Below are 19,197 nucleotides of genomic sequence, written 5' to 3'. Positions count from 1 at the left end.
CTTTCTAGAAAAGTTAAGTCTGAGGATGAGCCCAGAGAGAGAACCTGGAGGGCACTAAGGGCCACATGCCACTGGGGATAGAGAAGAGACAGATCTGACTCTGCCACTTCCTTGATAGGTCCCCTCTGGCTTGACTGTCCTATCTGAGCCTCTGTTGCCTCATCTGTAAAACAGAGATAATAACGCTTCCTGGGGTGGTTGTGAGGATGAAATGAGATGACATTTGTGAAAGTGCTTCGCCTGCACTTGGCACTTAGTGAAAGCTGAGGAAATGTCAGCTCCTCCCACTCCTCCCCCACTCTCCGAAGCTCCTGAAGCTTCCAGAGACCAGCAGATAGGCAAACACACCGACAACTCTGAGACAGGCAGGATGTGCCCTAGAGGGTACAGGGTAATGCAGGAATCCCAAGGAGGGACAGAGTGCCCCCCCCCATCAGTGAAGTGCCCTCAGACCCGGTTGTTCCCCTTCATTTGTTCATCTCGCCCCCCCCCCCACACCTTCAGCCGGCCAGCTCACCCCCTCCCCAGTGCCTTCCTCTAAAGTTGACCATGGAGCTTTCAAAGCACAGGGCTCCACCTCCCTTAAGGCCACATGGAACCGACAGAGGGGCAGACAGGGGCCCAGAACTGAGGGGTTAAGCCTCAGATGAAGAATATTCCTTCCAAATCCTATTCCAGCTTCTGTAAATAACCTGATTGGGTCAAGTTAGGATAAGGCCACAGGAGGACATGGGCTGTTCCTACCCAGGTGGTTTCTCCTATCCAGGCCAAGGCAGCCCCCAATAACACAAGGGCACTCTAAGGGCCTGTAAACCACCACCTACACTTTAAAAGGGTGTTATTTACCAGTATCTTCTCCCAGAAAGTTGGATCTCTTTCTGGGTGACAGCTCAGAGGTGAAATGCCTTGCAAGGGTATAAGCCATGCAGCCTGGCTTTAAGGGTATAAAGTACACATTTGACAATTAGCCATCAACTCCCTCACTTCCTTTCAGGCACTGTCCCTGCTGAGACCTGAAAATGGGTGTTTCTGATCCCCAGATGCTTGTTGAACCCAGCCACCTTGCAACCAACCTTGGAACTTCTAGCGCCTGTTGGATTCTGGGGACAGGGAGCCAAAGCAGACACACCTAGCCCTGCCCTCAAGAAGCTTCCCAGGCCCATGTAAACTGAGTCCTCCTTCTGGGTATTCCATGGCCCACAGCCTCCTTGTTTGAGCTCCTACTGTTTTTTGTTTGTTTTAAGATTTTTATTTATTTATTTTTTAAGATTTTATTTATTTATTCATGAAAGACACAGAGAGAAAGGCAGAGAACACAGGCAGAGGGAGAAGCAGGCTCCAGGCAGGGAGCCTGATGTGTGACTCAATCCTGAGACCGGGGGATCATGCTCTGAGCCAAGGGCAGGTGCTCAGCCACCCAGGTGTCCCTTGAGCTCCTACTCTTTATCCCACACCATGTACCTGCTGCAATTCACCCACCACCTTCAGGCATTTCCAGCTAGAGCCCAGAACCTACTTCCTGAGCGCAACCTCAGCAATCCTAGCAGCCCCTTCCCTTATAAACGCTAACACAACTGCCTGTGCTGCTGATGTAGGGCAGGGCCTGTTCTAAGGAAGAGGACAGGCACAGCTTTGGCTTTGCACTTGAGTGTCTGGACTCATGACCACTTGCCCTGCAGCCATGGCTCTGGGCTCAAATCCAAAAATGGCTTCTGCCTACCCCTCTGCCCCACCCAGGTAACTCCCCTCCCTCTCCCTCCCCCTCTCCTCTTCTGTCCCCTTACCCACCTCTTTCCTATGTCACCTGGGTCCCAGGTTCAGATGTGCCCTACCCTTCCCCCTCAGTGCCCACAGTAGCAACTGCTAGGGACTCTGCAGGCTGTGCTTCACACACCTTTGCCAGCGCCCTGTGGCTCCCTTCAGCAGCATTCGTGCTGAAGCCTCCAAGTGTCATGTCTCAGATGGTAATGGTCACAGCGCATAGGATGTTATAATTTAAGGGCTATAGGTAGGCCCTACCATACACTACCAGTAGGATCTGGGTAAGTCCTTGTCCCTCCCTCACATCATTTTCTCCTCTGTAAAATAAGCATTACAAATGTTAGTATGCTCAGCAATAAAAAAGGAATGAGGTACTGATACATGCTATGACACAGATGCATCTTGAAAGTACTATGCTAACTGCAAAAAGCCAGTCACATACTATATGATTTTATTTATATGAAAGGTTCAGAAATCATACAATAGAGACAGAAAGTAATTAGTGATTGCTTGGGGCTGAGTGGAAGGGAAGAAGGGAAGTGACTGCTGATGTTCACAGGGATATTAAGGGGTGGTGGGTGGGAGTGGTGAAAATATTCTAAAATTGTGATGATGGTTGCATAACCGAACTCTAAATTTTTTTTTATTATTTATTTATGATAGTGAGAGAGAGAGAGAGAGAGAGAGAGAGAGGCAGAGGGAGAAGCAGGCTCCATGCACCGGGAGCCTGATGTGGGATTCGATCCCGGGTCTCCAGGATCACGCCCTGGGCCAAAGGCAGGCACCAAACCGCTGCACCACCCAGGGATCCCCCCATAACCGAACTCTAAAAACCACTGAATCGTATCCATTAAATAGGTGGATTGTATGATATGTGAATTATATCTCAATAAGGCTGTTATTTAAAAAAACAATTCAAAAAATAATAATAAAATAAAAAATTAAATAACAGAATCCTGGGTGCCTCAGTCAGTTAAGCATCTGCCTTTGGCTGAGGTCATGATCCTAGGGTCCTGGGGTCCTGGGATCAAGGCCCAGGTCGGCCCCCCTGCTCAGCGGGGAGTCTGCTTCTCTCTCTCTCCCTCTGTCCCTGCCCACTCCCACCCCTGTTTGTGCACACTCTCTCAAATAAATAAAATATTTAAAAATACACATAAATAAACAGAATCCTAATAGTACTTACCTCATAGGGTTGTGAAATACAGAAATAATGTATATAAAGTATCTGGCACATAGTAGGCACCAAGAGCCTACTTAATATTAGGAGAGCCCTGCCCAGCCTATCGTGTGTGGCCCTGACCTTTGAATTCTCAAAGGTGACAGATCCAACCCCTATCCCCATATGTTACCCTTATTACCTGAGGTAGCTCTTCCAGCAGCTGGAAGGAGCTATTTTAAAGAACCACAAGTCAGAGGAACTAAACCAGATCTGGAACTCTGACCTTTCCCCTCACCTCCCTGCCACTCACCAGCCAGCCGCCTCTTGTCAAGTGATCAAGCTGTCAACTAAGCTTCTGTGGGCTAAGGTTTCAGGTCAGCTGGAACATATAAAGATAGGTGCCAAGCCAGAGGCAGCAGAGACAACAGTGAATGGCAAGGGGGCAACTAGATCCCTGCTGCCACCTCCAGGGATGGAGCCCTAAGGAGCCTTAAGGGAACCCTGTGCTTCCCCGACCCTGGCTGACTCACAGGTAAGACCCCATTCTTCACCACCCCTCCCCCCTCCATGTGCTGCCCTTAGCTTACAGAGAGCGGTCTGGAGCTGATGGGACACCAATCTGGGGTCACTACAGGGCTGGTAGATTTAGTTCCTCCCCAGCCGCGTCAAGAAAGGGAGAACTGCAACCCTGATGAGGGGACACTGTGGCTGGGCTATGTCACACCCCCACACCTGTGTCACTCACACACAATTCACTTTCCCTTTTCTGCTGGCTGCCTCTGCTGTGATTTTGCAAATCTCCATAAGTAATAGTGGCTTTCTCCTTAGTGTGGCACAGAATCTCCAGAACCCCTCCAGAGCGTTAAGCCCTTTCCCCATGAGGGTCCTGGGGACCCCTTTTCTGGATAGAGGTGGTACAGGCACTTCTGGCCTTATATACAGGGAGGTTTGCAGAGCCCCCAGAACTCTTTACTCAGGCGGCTTCCTCCGCGGGGATGCTGTGGAGGCTTTGCCAGGAGGGTGAGACCAGGCGGGGCATCTCAGAACGGGGTCCCCTGACCCCTGCTTCAGAGCTGCCGTGGAGAACAGATACCCCAGCCCCAGCCTACACCTGAATCAAGATATCTGGCCTGGAGGGCCTCTGAGAATCCACTCTGTAAACAAGCAGCTTCAGGGATCCTGAGCTCTCCCTGAAATGTGAGGATCTGGACCCTGAAACAGGCACAGTGTCAGACAGACCAGGGCTCCAATCCCAGCCCCATCCCTTCAGTCTTATGATTGGCGGAAGCCCTTGGAGCCTGACGTCCCTTGTTTATGAAGTGGGAATCACTGTGACTACTACCGCATAGCCTTATAAAGGGACTGAATTAGTCAATACCTATAAAGCCCTCAGCCCCGTGCCTCATGCAAGAAGCACTGAGCAGACATTAATGGGGCACTACTACCATGGCCACATAGCAAGAACACCCCATCCATCCATCAAGAGTCCCAGCAGAGCTACAGAGAGAAGAGTTCTTCCTCTCAACTTCACCTTTGCCAGTGGCAAAAGTTCTGCTGCCTGCTAGGTTTCCTCAAGTATCAATTCAGGAGGCTGGAGTAAAGGCAGAGAATGCATTAGTCACACAGCCCCGGTGGGAATCCCACTTCTGCTCATTATGTGACCTCTGCCCGGTCATTTCACCTATCTGGGCCTCAGTTCACAACTCTGCAAGTGGAGTAAAAATATCTAACTCGTAGGATTCTTCCCTTAGAGTCTGAGTGGCTACCAAAGGCTTTGAAGAAAGGACACTCCTACAACCAGTAAGAGACATTAGAGAACACCATCCCCAAGGGCCTCCCTAACCCTGATTGTCAGGCACTCATTCCTGATGCTGGGGCTCTGACAGTCCAGCTCATGTCAGAGAAGAGGAAAAGCAGAGGAAATGCCATGGCTTGAAACAAGAGAGGCAGCTGCTCGTGCATACACCTGCACGTGCATTCCAGCCCCAGACAGAGGAGCCAGAGCCTCCTTGCTGGGAACTGAGCCCTCCTGGCAGCTGCTGGTCTCCTGTAGGCAAAGGGAAAGGGGAAGGAGGCAAGTGGAGGACAGGGTTCTCCTAGCACGCTACAGTCTGTCCCCTCAGCCAGGCTCCACACCACCACCCCTAGGAGCCAGATCCTTCTTGGACCCTCAGGGAGGCAGTACAGAAAAGCAGGAAAACAGGCTGTGGGAGGAGCACTGCAGAGGGAGCCCAAGGCCTGACTGTGTGGCACACACAGGTCTCAGCCTCTCAGGCCATTTTCATTTGCCAAGCTGGTGGCAGCATTCCTCACCAAGCTGTTGTTCTGTATGCATTAATTCTCAGGTGGGTTTGCAAATAATTCATTAACCGCAAAGGGCTTTGAATGCCCTCAATAAAAAAAGATGAGGTCTGGAAATCCATACTACCATACCCACTGGGGTTTCTAGGGGAAAGGTGAAGGGGCCTCGTCGCCATCAGAAGAATTTAGTTGAGGTTCTGTGCCTTTAAACCAGTCTCTCTCCATCTTAAGCCTCTTTAGCCTCTTTTTCTCATCCATAAAATGGATTTAAATGCTGCCCTGCCTTCTTTCCAAGGCCTTTTTGAGCCTAGTATAACAGAGTGAACCAGGATCTGACACTAGTCGCTGGTATATTTAGCAAGCTAATGTCTCAAAGCCTTTGGTTTGCTCATCCAAAAGTAAGGGAAAGGAGCAGCTACCTCTCAGGAAAGTTGTGAAAATTCAATGGGATTGTGTGTAAAACTCTACAGAGGGCCTCACAGTCAGGTGGTCATTTTCTCCTCCTCCCTACTTGAATCCATGCGCTGGGCTCTGACACAAGCTCATGCCTTCCCTGCATCTGGAACACCCTTCCTGCTTCAGCTGCTGAAATCCTGCTCACTTTTCAAAGCCTAACTTATGTGACCCTCCTCCCACCCCCCACCATGAGTTGGTTCTTATCCCACCTCACAAACAAAAGACAGGGCCTCCTCCTCCTTTGGGTCCCTTCTTGGTGCTTTCCTGCCCCCTGACATTCGTCCAACCCATCCTGCACTAGTTATTTGTAGGTGTGTCTGATGCCCCCACAGAACTCCTGGGGAGTTCCTTGTAGGCAAGTGGCACAGACTCTTTTTGCTTATCCTCAGATTCCCTGGAATTCCAAGAACCCAGCATGAGGTTGATCTTAAGGAGTCTGCCAACCATGGCAAGGACTTTGTTCTGAATAAGTGCTCCCTCTGCTCGTTCTCTCTCTCTCTCTCTCTCAGATAAATAAATAATCATCTTTTTAAAAATAAATAAATAATAAAAGCATCCCCTTTTTCTGGGCATGATTTAAAAGTTGTCCCACCACACTATGACCCAGGCTTCTAGACTGGGATCCAGTGGCTGGTGAGTTCCAACCTCAACCCTTCCTCCTCCATCCCACCTCCTTAATTCCCTAGCTAATTCAACACCCATCTGCAAGCTCCCTGAGGGCCAGGGCCAAACCCGATTTATTCCATATCTTTCCTTCCCTAGTACCTGCTATAGTGGTCAAAAATATCTGATTGCTAAGATAATCACTTACACTTTAGCATGAATTAGAACATCAGTTTCATCTTAAGAACAGGCTTTTTAGGGAAAGCTGGCAGCAAGCATAAGAGTTTAGGTACCATGTAGGTTGAGGGGACAGCACAGAGACAACCAGAGTTCTAAATGTCAGTCCTGAAAGACTTGAGTGGTCACCCTTATCTTTTTGTATCCAATGATAAATTGGTGAACAGGTAATATATTATTCTCATTTACCCAAGGAAGTTAAATGATATTGCCAAGTTCCCACCACCATTAGTAACCCATGAAGACTAGGCAGCTCAGGTCTCCTCACCACAGGACTAGAGTTTTCTTATTGCCCCATAAAGAAGGGCACATACACTGTGCCCACTTCACAGCCCTGTGGGACTGGCCCTCCAGGGGTGAGGTCACTTAAGAGTCCAGGATCCCAGCACACTACAGGTATGTGTGAGTTGGGCACCAGCGTGTGTGACCTACTAAGAAATGGCATCAGCACCAAAACCTGATGCACAGAAGTACAGGTTATAAGAATGCAGCACCGCCCATGACAGGTGTGACAGCTTTCCAAGGTAACCACAGCTAAGCCAGGACCTTCAGCTGCAAACGTGCCCCTGGTCAGCCCACAGTAGGATGGGCGCAGGCATGAGTGCACACTGGGAGACGGGGCACCTTCTCTTGATCCAAGATTGATCCTCCTCTGTCTGAGAAACTCGTTCTCTTCAGCTGAGAAGGGATACACTCAGAAGTGTGAGGGGGGAAAAGGCATGTGCTGAGCCAGGCAGATCAGCTGCCACTGCCCCCAATATTGGTAGCAGGACACTCTATACCCCATCTCCCCAGAAACTCTGGGGAGGCAGGGCAGCAAAGGAGCCCAGGACCAGTCTCCCTCCCTCCTCCAAAGCAAAATACTAGCCCCAGAAATCCCACAGTGTGGGGAGGAAACATCTCTAATCATAGATTAACAATCTCTAGTGATAGAGAAGGAATCACAGGCCGGGAAGGATTTCATTTTAAGTATAATAAGAGTGTATTCAGGCAGTCTTGCAAAAAAACAGGCTTTCATCCAAGATAACTAACAGTTTAGGTGAGTCACAAGGCACAGTCATATTGTTGATTTGGGACAGAAGGACCTGAAGTGGAGAGACTGGTAGGCTCTCTGTACATTTCAGGGAGCAGGTCCTTCCCAGGGAGCAGCTTGATGCAGGGGACGGAGAACAGGGTGGTGGGTGGAGTCAGAATGAGGTCTGCTCCCTTCCTGAGCCTCAGTTTCCTCCTCTAAAGGATGAAGATCCACCTGGTCAGTGGAGGGAGGAGGAAGAGAGGGTGAGGATCACAAGAGAGAAGAGATGGGAAAGTGACCTGTTCTATAAGCCAAATCCCCTCAGCTAAGCATAGCAGCGCCCAGGCTTTTCTCTTACTAAAGCTTCTCCCAGTGCTGAAAGAGCCTGGGGACAGGTCCGGATGGGCCAAGGTCAATCTGCCTCCTCCGGCCTGTCTCCTGCAGCCTCCTCCCTGTACTAAAGCTCAGGGCTGCAAAGTGGCCTCTCTTCTTGGACCTCACCTGGACCCTGGAGGGACCAAGCAGAACCTTCTGGGACCATGGTTGGACTAAAGCCTTCAGAGGTACCCCCTACCACAGCTGTGAAATTCCTGGGGGCAGGCACAGCGGCCTGTTTTGCTGATCTCCTCACCTTTCCACTGGACACAGCCAAGGTTCGCCTGCAGGTAGGTGCTTTTTGACAAGGGTCATTGTTCAGATCAAAAGAGGGACTGAGTTCTCCACTCCAGCACCTCTTGTGTCTGCCCGCATGCTCTTCTTCACACAGAACTCTGAGCAGGCCACTCACTCCGCTTATAATCCTGCCACCATCCAAGACAAAAAAAAAAAAAAAAATCTTAGTTCCTTGGGCCCTTCATGGCCTTGCCCTACTTCGTAAACCATAAAGTGTGAAGTAAAAGTAACTGTGACCTTGGACAAAACACTGATCACTTGTTGTGGGAAAAACAATATGTCCTCCATTTGCTCTGAAGGCTGAGCATCACACCACGTATAACAGTTTGTGAGCTCTACACTGATGACCTCAGCTGTTTTTATTGGGATGTGATTACTATAATCCTACTTGTTCTCAAGAACCAGCCCTGGACAGGTCCTTCTGCACCCAGCCCCATCTGCCCCCTCCCAGCTCCTCACACCTCTGCTGGGATGTTCCTCAGATCCAGGGGGAGAACCAGGCGACACAGGCAGCCCGGAGAATCCAATACCGCGGTGTGCTGGGCACCATCCTGACCATGGTGCGCACCGAGGGCCCCCGCAGCCCCTACAACGGGCTGGTCGCCGGCCTGCAGCGCCAGATGAGCTTTGCCTCCATCCGCATTGGCCTCTATGACTCTGTCAAGCAGTTCTACACCCCCAAAGGATCAGACCGTGAGTGCCTGGTATCCTGTAGACACCGAGGGGGTAGGCAGAAGCAGACTCTAGGCTAATAGATCAGAGATGAGGGCAGTACAGACTTAGAAGCAGAACTGGGGCATAGAAGGGTGGTAATAGACATTCGCGAGGAGACTGAGCTGCTGTCAGAAATCTGCTGAGCCTCTCTAGAACCCTGGCCTAGAAGAAGAGGCAGGCCTCAGGCAGAGGCAGGCCCACAGAGAACAGCATCAAGCCCAGAAAAGTGTAGGTAATAGAACATTGACCTACTCTCTTTCCTTCTCTCCAGACTCCAGCATCACTACACGGATTTTGGCAGGCTGCACCACAGGAGCCATGGCAGTATCATGTGCCCAGCCCACGGATGTGGTGAAGGTCCGATTTCAGGCCAGCATACACCTTGGGGCAGGGAGCAACAGGAAGTACAGTGGGACAATGGATGCCTACAGGACCATCGCCAGGGAAGAAGGGGTCAGGGGCCTATGGAAAGGTAGGCCTGGACTCGAGGCTCACAGGGTCGTGGGCAGAGTACTCCTCACCCCTGAGCTAGGGCAGAGAACCGAGCAAGGAGGGAACTCCCAGAATGATATATTTCAATGATTCTGCAAGATCATCTCAACCAAAACTATCACACTGACCTGCCAGAGTGCCCCAAATTCAGTTCAATTTGTCAACCCTTCAGCATGTGCAGGTTGATGTGCAGGAGACAGAAATGAATAGAAGATACCCACCATGCCCTCATGGCTCTCACAAAGAGAGGAGATGAGATATGTCAAGGAGCAGCCATTCCACAGGATAGGATGTGCTAGGTTCATGTTCAGGTACAGGGCCAGAGGTAGGAGAGGCTGTGCAGGCTCTGAGGGGAAGGTGACCTATAAACTGGGCCTCAAAGGCTCAGTGGGCTCTAGGTGTGTGGGGATGGAAGGGAAGGGCTTTCCCAACAAAGTTCTATCAGGGGTGACCATAGGACATCGAGAACAGAGGCCACTAGAGGAGGCAGCTGTGAGTTGTCGGGTACAGGGAGAAGTGATAAGAAGGAGGCCTCCTCAGGAGTAAAGTTTTCAAGTTCCCTATGTGTCCAAATGGAGGTCACCTTGACAAATGCTGGAATCTCTCCCACATGTGGACCAGGGGTCATACAAATCCTTGCAGAAGAAACAGTGGCCCAGTGGTTAAGCAGGACCTTTGGGTCATACCCTTATTTGCTTTATGCTTTCCCAAAGCCCAGCCCTCATCTGGGATGTCAGTAGCTTGGTCCTGATGCTCTCCTAGGGCCTCCCAGGGTCACTCAGAGCCTTGCCTCCCTCTTCCAAACAAAGGCTTCCTTGCCCGGTTTTAGCCAGCTGTCAGGGAGGCATATTTTAATCTTGGTAGATATTGCAGATTATTCTCCAAAATGTGGCTCAAACAAACATAAGAAGGCTTCTCTATTTTCTGTCTCTGAGGTAGACATGGATAATTTAAGTGTTAACCCCAGAGAGGAAAGTGTGGAATCTGCTCAACTGAGGCAGGCTCCTCTGAGACCACTAGAATGGAGACTTCTGCCCCTAAACTGGAGCCTGTGGCCTTGCAACCAGAAAATCCATGTCTATTTTTCACTCATCAGTCCTGACTCCATCCTTTAACAGGAACTTTGCCCAACATCACAAGGAATGCCATCGTCAACTGTGCTGAGATGGTGACCTATGACATCATCAAGGAGAAGCTGCTAGACTATCATCTGCTCACTGGTGAGGCCCTGGGCTCCAGGCAGCTGCCCTCCCACAGCAGGGAGGGAACCTGAAATTCCACAGAGTGGGCACCACTCAGAAGTAACAGGGCATTAGAAGGAGCAGAGAGAAGAGCAGTGCCCAATAAAGATGCCCAGTACAGGAATGCCTCTCTACTTGTTAGATGGGGTGCTGCCCAATTCATGAATCATTTAATAATGCCAATTAGATCTTAAAAAAAAAAAAAACCCAGTAGCTCATTGTAATGAATGGGAAAGAACCCTGGATAGGGAGGCCAGAGTCCTGGATGCCAGCCCAGCACATCCCATCATGCATCTTTAAGCAAGTCGCCTTCTCTGACTTCATTTTCCTCTGCGATCGTTGGGCTGCACAGCCTTCTAACTGTGGCACAGCCCTGTTCTATTCTGCAAGTACTGTGTGAGATTTAGAAAGTACTATCCTTACACTCAAGGAGTTCACAGTTTAGTGAAAGACAAAGAAGACAAAGGATGACACACATGGAATAGAAAAGGGGACTTTCTGTTATTTGCTACTGATATTTGCTCCTTCCTTCCCTGCTACAGACAATTTCCCCTGCCACTTTATTTCTGCCTTTGGAGCCGGTTTCTGTGCCACAGTAGTGGCCTCCCCAGTGGATGTGGTGAAGACCCGGTACATGAACTCGCCCCCAGGCCAATACCGCAGCCCCCTGGACTGTATGCTGAAGATGGTGACCCAAGAGGGCCCCACAGCCTTCTATAAGGGGTAAGACTCCCTATCCTGCATCCAACATCCCTTCCCAGAGAACCTGAGCTTGTTTCCTTCCCTCCTTTCTTTCCTTCCTTCCATGTATAATGTGCCTACCAATGGGTCCACCTAGGGATGTGACGGTGAACAGCACAGATGTAAATGTCACAAAGGACAAATATAAAGAACTATGGAAGTTTAAAAAAAAAAAAAGTGAACCAAATCTGATTTGGAGAGTCAGGGGAGGTTTACCTGAGAAAAAGAAGTCTAGGCATACATCAAGTGCTATTTATGCCCAAATTTATTGGGCAAGGGAGAGAGAGGGAAAGGTAGTTGGTAGTCCTGAGACTTTTCTCCAGCCCACTGACTATAGATCACTACTGATGGTGGCCAAAATGCCCAAAACACATCGTCACATTTCCTGTGTCTTTGCTTTTATCATTCCCTCTTAATGAAATGCCTTTCCCATATCAGGTACATGCTCTAAATCTTAACCATACTTCAGAACTAGTTCAAATGCCACCTCCCCAACACTCTCAGGTATAAATTTTTCTTCCTCCCTGTGAACTTCAGCAGTAATACCTTGATACCATTTTTATGGCATTTACCACCTCCTACGTAGTGTTATAGGATTTGTAAGTTTAAATTATGCTCCATGCTAGATCACAAGCTTCTTGAAGCCAGAACTAGTGGCTTATACGTCTTTCATCTTCCTAACCAAAAGCCAGCACTCAATAATGTAGGTTATTAACAATCACCATGATCACTAAGTCACTAAGTACAAGGCCTTATGCAAAGCACTTTATATAGATTATCTCAACACCCCCCTGTACTGGGCAGTATTCTCCACATTTGCTGAGAAAGAAACTGAGACTCAGAAAGGTCAACTGCCTTATCCAAGATCACAGACTTAAAATGTCAGAGCCATGGCTCTAACTCAGATTATCAGATGCCACCCCACATGTTGTCATCCATCCTACTCCCAAGCTCTTGGTTGGCCCTCACACCTCCCACCACTTCAGCAGATCGTTTTCTGGTACGCAATGTTAGATTGGACCCAACATGCAATCAGGTTCTCAAACCTGAGAGTGATATAATAAAACTATTTCAATTGCCAGACTGTTCTTTTCCTATAAGTGCTTCTATCATTACAATCATCAGCAGTAGCCACCTGTCTTCAAAGAGCAGCAGACACATACATGACATTTATGGAGCATTGACTGATATTGGGCCCTGCATTGTATACTATACATTAGCTCATTTAATCCTTCACAACAACTCTATGAGGTAAATATCTTACAGATGAGGTCACTAAGGCTTAGAAAGATTAAGTAACTTATCCTAGGTCATAAAGCTAGAAACTGATAGAGCTAGCTTTTGAACCCAGGTCTGACTCTGAAGTTCACATTCATTGCCCCAGTGCTATTCTCCCTGGGGAACCTAGGCTGAGGGTTCTGGAGAAACCTTGGTATGAGGCTATGGTGCCCAAGCAGAGTCCTATAGAGCCAAGAGCAACCAGCCAGGCAAGAAAGTGAGTAGGGTTCATTCCTAGGCAGAAGGATCAGCACAGGTAAAGGCATGGAAGCAAGTCTGGCAGAAGAGGAAAGGACCAGGAGGGGATTAGCAGAGAGAGAGGAGCTAAAGAGGGAGCAGGTCCAGGTCACAGGGTCCACCTTGAGTCTGCAAAGCTGAGATGGGGACTGTCTCCCAGCTGTGCTATCACAGGACAGGTAGGCTCTCTGGAGATTAGCTAAACATCATGTCACCCAGTCTTTGCCCTCTGGTGTGCCAGCTTCAAGGTGCCTTGATAGAGCCTCCTCAGGGATGGCCCCTCAGCATATAAATGATTCCAGAAATACCCAGCAGGGTATATGGAGTCAGGTAGTTTTAGTAGAGCTCCTTAACTGCCCTGAGCTTCAATTTTCTTCTTCTCCTCCTTTTCTTCCTCCTCTTCCCCCTGCTCTTTTTTTTTTTTCCAAAGGTTTACTTATTTATTTGAGAGACAGAGAGAGCATGTGAGTGAGCAGAGGGAAGGGTAGTGGGAGAGGAAGAGAGAGAAAGAGAATCCCAAGCAGGTTCCCTGCAGGGAACCTGACAACATAGGACTCCATCCACAACCCTGAGATCACGACCTGAGCCAAAACCAAGAGTTGGATGCTTAACCAATTGAGCCAACCATGTGCCCCTGGGCCTCAGTCTCTAAGAAAGAAATGTGGCAACCATTTCTTTCAACCATAGCTACTTTATAGAATTGTGGGAATTAACTGCCTAACACAGAACCTGGCTCAAAATGTGTTTTCTTTCCTTTCCTGACTTCAGCCTCTGCCTAAATTCCTTCAGTAGAGAAAAAAGTCTGAAGAGATCTCAGAAAATGCTCATGACTAACAGAAGCCTAGGTCTTTTGGCACTGACACTGTGAATAGGGGGAGCACTGGTGGTATATTCAGGATTCTTAGTCTGCTCCACCTATGTTTTGGTTGTTTCTCTCAACAGATTTACACCATCCTTTTTGCGTTTGGGAACCTGGAATGTGGTGATGTTTGTGACCTATGAGCAGCTGAAACGGGCCTTGATGAAAGTCCAGATGCTACGGGAATCTCCATTCTGAATAAGGCAGGGCCATGTGGTACTTTGCTGGAACAAGAACCACTGAAGAATGTATTAAAGCAGTGGGTCCATGCTCACACACACCCACACATGTTTACAGAACTGTTTACTTGCTGCTGAGTCAAGAAATAGAAGTGGAGGAAGGATTCTGGCCTTCAGTGCTTTGTCTTAAGAACACGTTTGTTTTGCACTGACAAGATGGAAAATAAATTATATTAATTTTGGGGACCTATTAAGTTGGATGCCTAACATTTAGGCAAGAGAGAATAAACCAAAACATCCATTTGGATAAAAAAAAAAAAGTTTGCAAACTGATGTCCTCTTAAAAAAAAACAATCTGATTAGATGATGAATTGTGTACAGGAAAGGCTGAAAGCATGACAGGACAGGAGTGGCACATGATACTTGGAAATCAGGAGTGGCACATGATACAAGGGGTTTGGAGAGATGCTGCCAAAGCAACATAGCTGTGACTGCAGCCTTTGGTTAACTGTGGATCATCAGCCATATGTGAAATACGCCTGCCATTTAGAAGCCATTGAGATTCTAGAAAATATGAAACCAAAAAAAAGAAAAAAAGAGAGAGAGAAAACCTGGGCCAGCATGAGGCTGAGATTTGTAATTGTTCCCTGATGACACTGGAGAATCAAGAGGGAAGACTCCATCTTCTTTCCTATAAAATGGAAATAATAATCCCCTCCCTCCCATCTCACCAGGGATGCTATGAGGATCAAGGACAAGGTGGACATGAAAGCTCTTATATTCACCAATGTAAACGTAAGGACAAGATCTTAGGAAAGATTTTCTCAAGACAGGGAGGAACTGACAGCAGTTTTTAAAAAGTTGAAAGGTTGTCTAGAGGTTTGACCAAAGGAACCAGGGGCTGGGGGGCCAGGGGTGACAGAGAATGGCGTGCACTCACAGAAGCCCCACTCCCACGCAGTCCTTGCTTTCCAGCTAGATGGTCTGTGAGACCCCTGAAGGGTACTGGGATTGGGGAAAAAGAGGGTGATGGCAGGCTGACAGCCTAAAGCAGCAGGACTCAGTTTTTTGGAAAATTATTATAATTCAATAAAGAGTGTGGGAATGAGAACAGCATAGCCTTTCCCTCCACCCCTTTCTCTTTCTTGGACAGAATGTCCCTTTCTCACCAGGTTTTTGTTTGCCAGGTCTGGGCCTGTGGTCCCACATGCCCCCACAGCCCAGGCTGGCTGCTCTGCCTTTTACGGCTTTGGCTTCTCCATCTGTATGTAAAAAGTGGGCTTAAACCAAATGACCTCCCTCTGAACTTTACTGGAGCTCTTTCAGGTTGATAATGAGGACCCAGAATGTCAGCTTTTTCTGCTTCTTAGCAGTGAATAGGATTCTGATAACAAAACTGGATTCAAATGTCCGCTCCCCTCACCTTACCAGCAGCCTAACCACTGGTGTACCTCAGTGTCCTAGCAGAGAGGTGGAAATAACAAACCCCCACCCTATAGAAGTGCTCAGCATGTCATCCCTCTCTCCCCACTCTGACTCTGGGGGGTGGGGGCGGGTGGGAAGAAGCAAATATCCACTTACTCTCAGCACCTTCCTAAATTTAAATTATAATTTGAGATTAACAACATATACAAACTGGAAAGTCCAAATAGAGGTAAAAAAATAAAGATTATTTTTAGTTAATGTCTGGTTTGACATTCAAATAAAACTCACATTAAAAATTTTCTCTTTCTGGGCAGCCCGGTGGCTTAGGGGTTTAGGGGGGTAGCTTAGGGGTCAGCCCGGGGTGTGATCCTGGGGACCTGGGATCGAGTCCTGCATCGGGCTCCCTGCATGGAGCCTGCTTCTCCCTCTGCCTGTGTCTCTGCCTCTCTGTGTCTCTCATGAATAAATAAATAAAATCTTTTTTTAAAAATTCTCTTTCTTTTGACTTGACGCAATTCAATGTACAAATCATTCTTTTTTTTTTAAGATTTTGTTTATTTATTCATGAGAGACACAGAGCATGAGAGACACAGAGCACAAGAGAGAGAGGCAGAGGCACAGGCAGAGGGAGAAGCAGGCTCCATGCAGGGAGCCCGATGTGGGACTCGATCCCCGGTCTCCAGGATCACACCCTGGGCCGAAGGCAGGCGCTAAACCACTGAGCCACCCAGGGATCCCTACAAATCATTCTTAAACTCCTAGTCTCAGTTCATAAATTCCTAGGGGCAGGAACTACGTCTTCCATGAATTTCTACATAGTAATATATTTTTTAAAGATTTATGTATTTATTTTAGAGAGAGAAAGAACACACGCACACACAAACAGGGGGAAAGGCAGGGGAAAGAGAATCCTCAAGAATATTCCCTGCTGGGATCCCTGGGTGGCGCAGCGGTTTGGCGCCTGCCTTTGGCCCAGGGCGTGGTCCTGGAGACCCGGGATCGAATCCCACGTCGGGCTCCCGGTGCATGGAGCCTGCTTCACCCTCTGCCTGTGTCTCTGCCTTTCTTTCTGTGTGTGTGTGACTATCATAAATAAATAAAAAAAATTTAAAAAGAATATTCCCTGCTAAACAAGGAGTCTGAAAGCAGGACCCTGAGATCACAACCTGAGCCAGAATCAAGAGTCGGGCGCTTAAGCGAGTCACCTAGGTGCCCTGCTCTCTACATAACATTAACACATCCTCTACCCAGAGTAAACTATTCAGATGATGATACCAAAAGAGAGAGGGTATCAATTCTACTAAGAGATATTTTGATTGGGAACAGCACCTCAGTGACCTCTGAGTCCAGGCTTCTGGAAAAAGGAAAACAAGATTGGTGGGAGGTAGGTCTTCCACAGTTTCCTGGCAAAATATTAGATCTCTTTCCCCACTTCTTAAAGGCAGAGGTTGACCCAAATGACCTAAAGCTCTAAAGTTCAGTGATTTTAAGAACTGAAACAGCTTCCTCTAAGCCACAGCATGCAAGCCCTTCCTAGTTCTGGCCCTAATTTCTGCCATCAGGAACTTAGGGATGAGATCTTGCAAAATGGTCAGATCACCAGCTGAGGCCCACAGAAGGAAGCTGGCTTCTTAGCTCTGTGCACCCATCCCCCACTGCACACCCACAGACACCTACTTCATCAGTCATTAAGAGGATATCTGCTTTGGGGCGCCCGAGTGGCTCAGTTGGTTAAGTGTCCAACTCTTGATTTTGGCTCAGGTTATCACCCATCTCAGGGTCCTAAGATTGAGCCCCATGTTGGGCTCCTTGCTCAGCATGGAGTCCGCTAAAGATTCTCTCTCTCCCTCTTCCTCTGCTCCTCCCCTATTCCTGCACACACACACTCACTTTCTCTCAAAAAAAAAAAAAAAAAAAGAGTTTTCTTAAACTCTTCTGGTGTATCAAGCAAAAATGACATAGTTTAGGCCCCAACTCAGTCACATTAGTGACATAATGGATAACTGACTTCACATCAATCTTGTAAGTAAAGGTAATATTTTTTTTAAGATTTTATTTATTTATTCCTGAGAGACACAGAGAGAAGCAGACATAGACAGAGGGAGAAGCAGGTTCCTTACAGGGAGCCCAGTGCAGGACCAGATCCCCAGACCAGGATCACGCCTAGAGCCAAAGGCAGACACTTAACTGTTGAGCCACCCAGGTGTCCCAAAGGTAATGTTTTCTTAAGGAATGTTTTATTCAGAAGGAATGAATGTTAAGGAAATATATCTCTATAGATGAGTTAATTTGTGTCAGGACACTTTGAAAACTGCTGAGTGCTATACAAGGGAAAACATTCATTGTACATATAGTATAAGGCACACATCGTACTAGATGCTGAGATGAACAAGGCCAATCCTGCCTTCCAGCTCACTGAGGCAGAGAGCAGTTGGGCAAGAAAGACAAATAAGCTACACCAAGTGATAAAAAGCCACACTAGAGATATGCATGAGGCATCTAAGAGCTGTAACATAGATTAGAGATACCTAACCTGGTTTGGGGGCCAGGAAGCTTCTTAAAGAAAGACACCTAAAGGACACGATAGATGTTATCTAAGCAAAAGAAGGTGGGAAAGTCATTTTAGGGAGAGGAAAAGGCTTGTGCTAAGGAAGGCAAGAACAAGAGGCATCCAAGTTTTGCTAGTTGTCAGTATGACTGGGTTGCAGACCCAAAGGGAAGCAATGAGAGATGGGGATGAAGAGGAAAATAGGGACCCTGAAAGGCCATAGAAGCTACACATTATGAGCTGAATGTTTGTGTCCCCTCAAAACCTTTTTCCTTGTGTTTTTTTCTAAGAATTTTCTAGTATTAGCCCATACATTTAGGTCTTTGATCCTTTTGTATGTGGTATCAGGTAAGCATCCAAGCTCATTCTAAAATGAATGAACTTTTAAAAGATCGAAAAAACTTCTTCCTGAAATATAGCTTTTCCACTGGGAACCAAAAATATTGAACAATCTATTTCTGCCAGAGTGGAAATCTCTTGAGGATATGAGTATACATGTGAATTCATGTAAATGGAATGACTAGTGAACTCCTAACAAAAAATAAAGCTTAGTAGCTATGGGATATAGGTCAAATTCTTGGTCTCTCTGAGCCTGTTTCTTTATCTATAAAATATGGTAAATAATTTGGCAGAGAGCTATGGCTTTGTAAGCTAAAAATGGTGAACTTTGTAGGAAACAAACCAGATTCCCATGCATTGTTGGTGAGACTGTACTATGGTACAACCATTTTGGAAATTGAGTTTCTTAAAATGTTACCATTTCATCCAGCTATCCTTCTCTTAAGTATTTACCCAAAAGAAATTAAAGCTTATGTCCATAAAAAGACTTGCATGTTCCATCTGTAACAGCATTATTCATAATAACCCCAAACTTTAAACAGTCCAAATGCCTATTGACAGTTGAGAGGACAAACACAACATTTCATTATCACTTTGATAAAATACTACTTAGCAATAAAAAAGAAAGTTATGTTGGGATGCCTGGGTAGCACAGTTGGTGAATCATCCAATTCTTGGTTTTGACTCAGATCTGATCTCAGGGTCATGAGATCAAGCCCCACAACAGGCTCTGTGCTCAGCACAGAGTCTGCTTATGACTCTCTCTCTCTCCTTCTGCTCCTCCCTCACTCTCTAAAAATAAATAAATAAATAAATCTTTAAAAAAAGAAAACCAATATGGGGGCGCCTGGGTGGCTCATTCAGTTGGATGTCTGACTCTCAACCTCTCAGGTCTTGATCTCAAGGTCATGAATTCAATCAAGCCTTGTGTTGGACTCCA

The 19,197-nt window shown here is 47.4% G+C and overlaps 1 protein-coding gene across 3 annotated transcripts; it reads left to right on the top strand.

Annotated features, from left to right (window-relative positions):
* The first annotated feature begins 3,334 nt into the window (after nucleotides 1-3,334).
* On the top strand, nucleotides 3,335-14,196 carry UCP3 (uncoupling protein 3). 3 transcript variants are annotated; one of them, XM_026010628.2, is made up of 7 exons: nucleotides 3,335-3,452; nucleotides 7,977-8,197; nucleotides 8,687-8,897; nucleotides 9,190-9,390; nucleotides 10,529-10,630; nucleotides 11,194-11,374; nucleotides 13,850-14,196. In XM_026010628.2, the coding sequence occupies exons 2-7, from the start codon at nucleotides 8,072-8,074 to the stop codon at nucleotides 13,962-13,964; spliced, it is 936 nt and encodes a 311-aa protein (XP_025866413.1). In that variant the 5' UTR covers nucleotides 3,335-3,452; nucleotides 7,977-8,071; the 3' UTR covers nucleotides 13,965-14,196. The 3 variants fall into 3 exon arrangements, with proteins under 3 accessions (XP_025866413.1, XP_072582015.1, XP_072582016.1); XM_072725914.1 differs by having other exon boundaries at nucleotides 7,754-8,197; XM_072725915.1 differs by having other exon boundaries at nucleotides 3,338-3,452; nucleotides 7,996-8,197.
* Nucleotides 14,197-19,197: the final 5,001 nt, after the last annotated feature.

The sequence above is a fragment of the Vulpes vulpes genome, chromosome 11, assembly GCF_048418805.1.
Source record: "Vulpes vulpes isolate BD-2025 chromosome 11, VulVul3, whole genome shotgun sequence".
Taxonomy (NCBI): domain Eukaryota; kingdom Metazoa; phylum Chordata; class Mammalia; order Carnivora; family Canidae; genus Vulpes; species Vulpes vulpes.
This window is presented reverse-complemented; position numbering and strand designations above follow the sequence as displayed.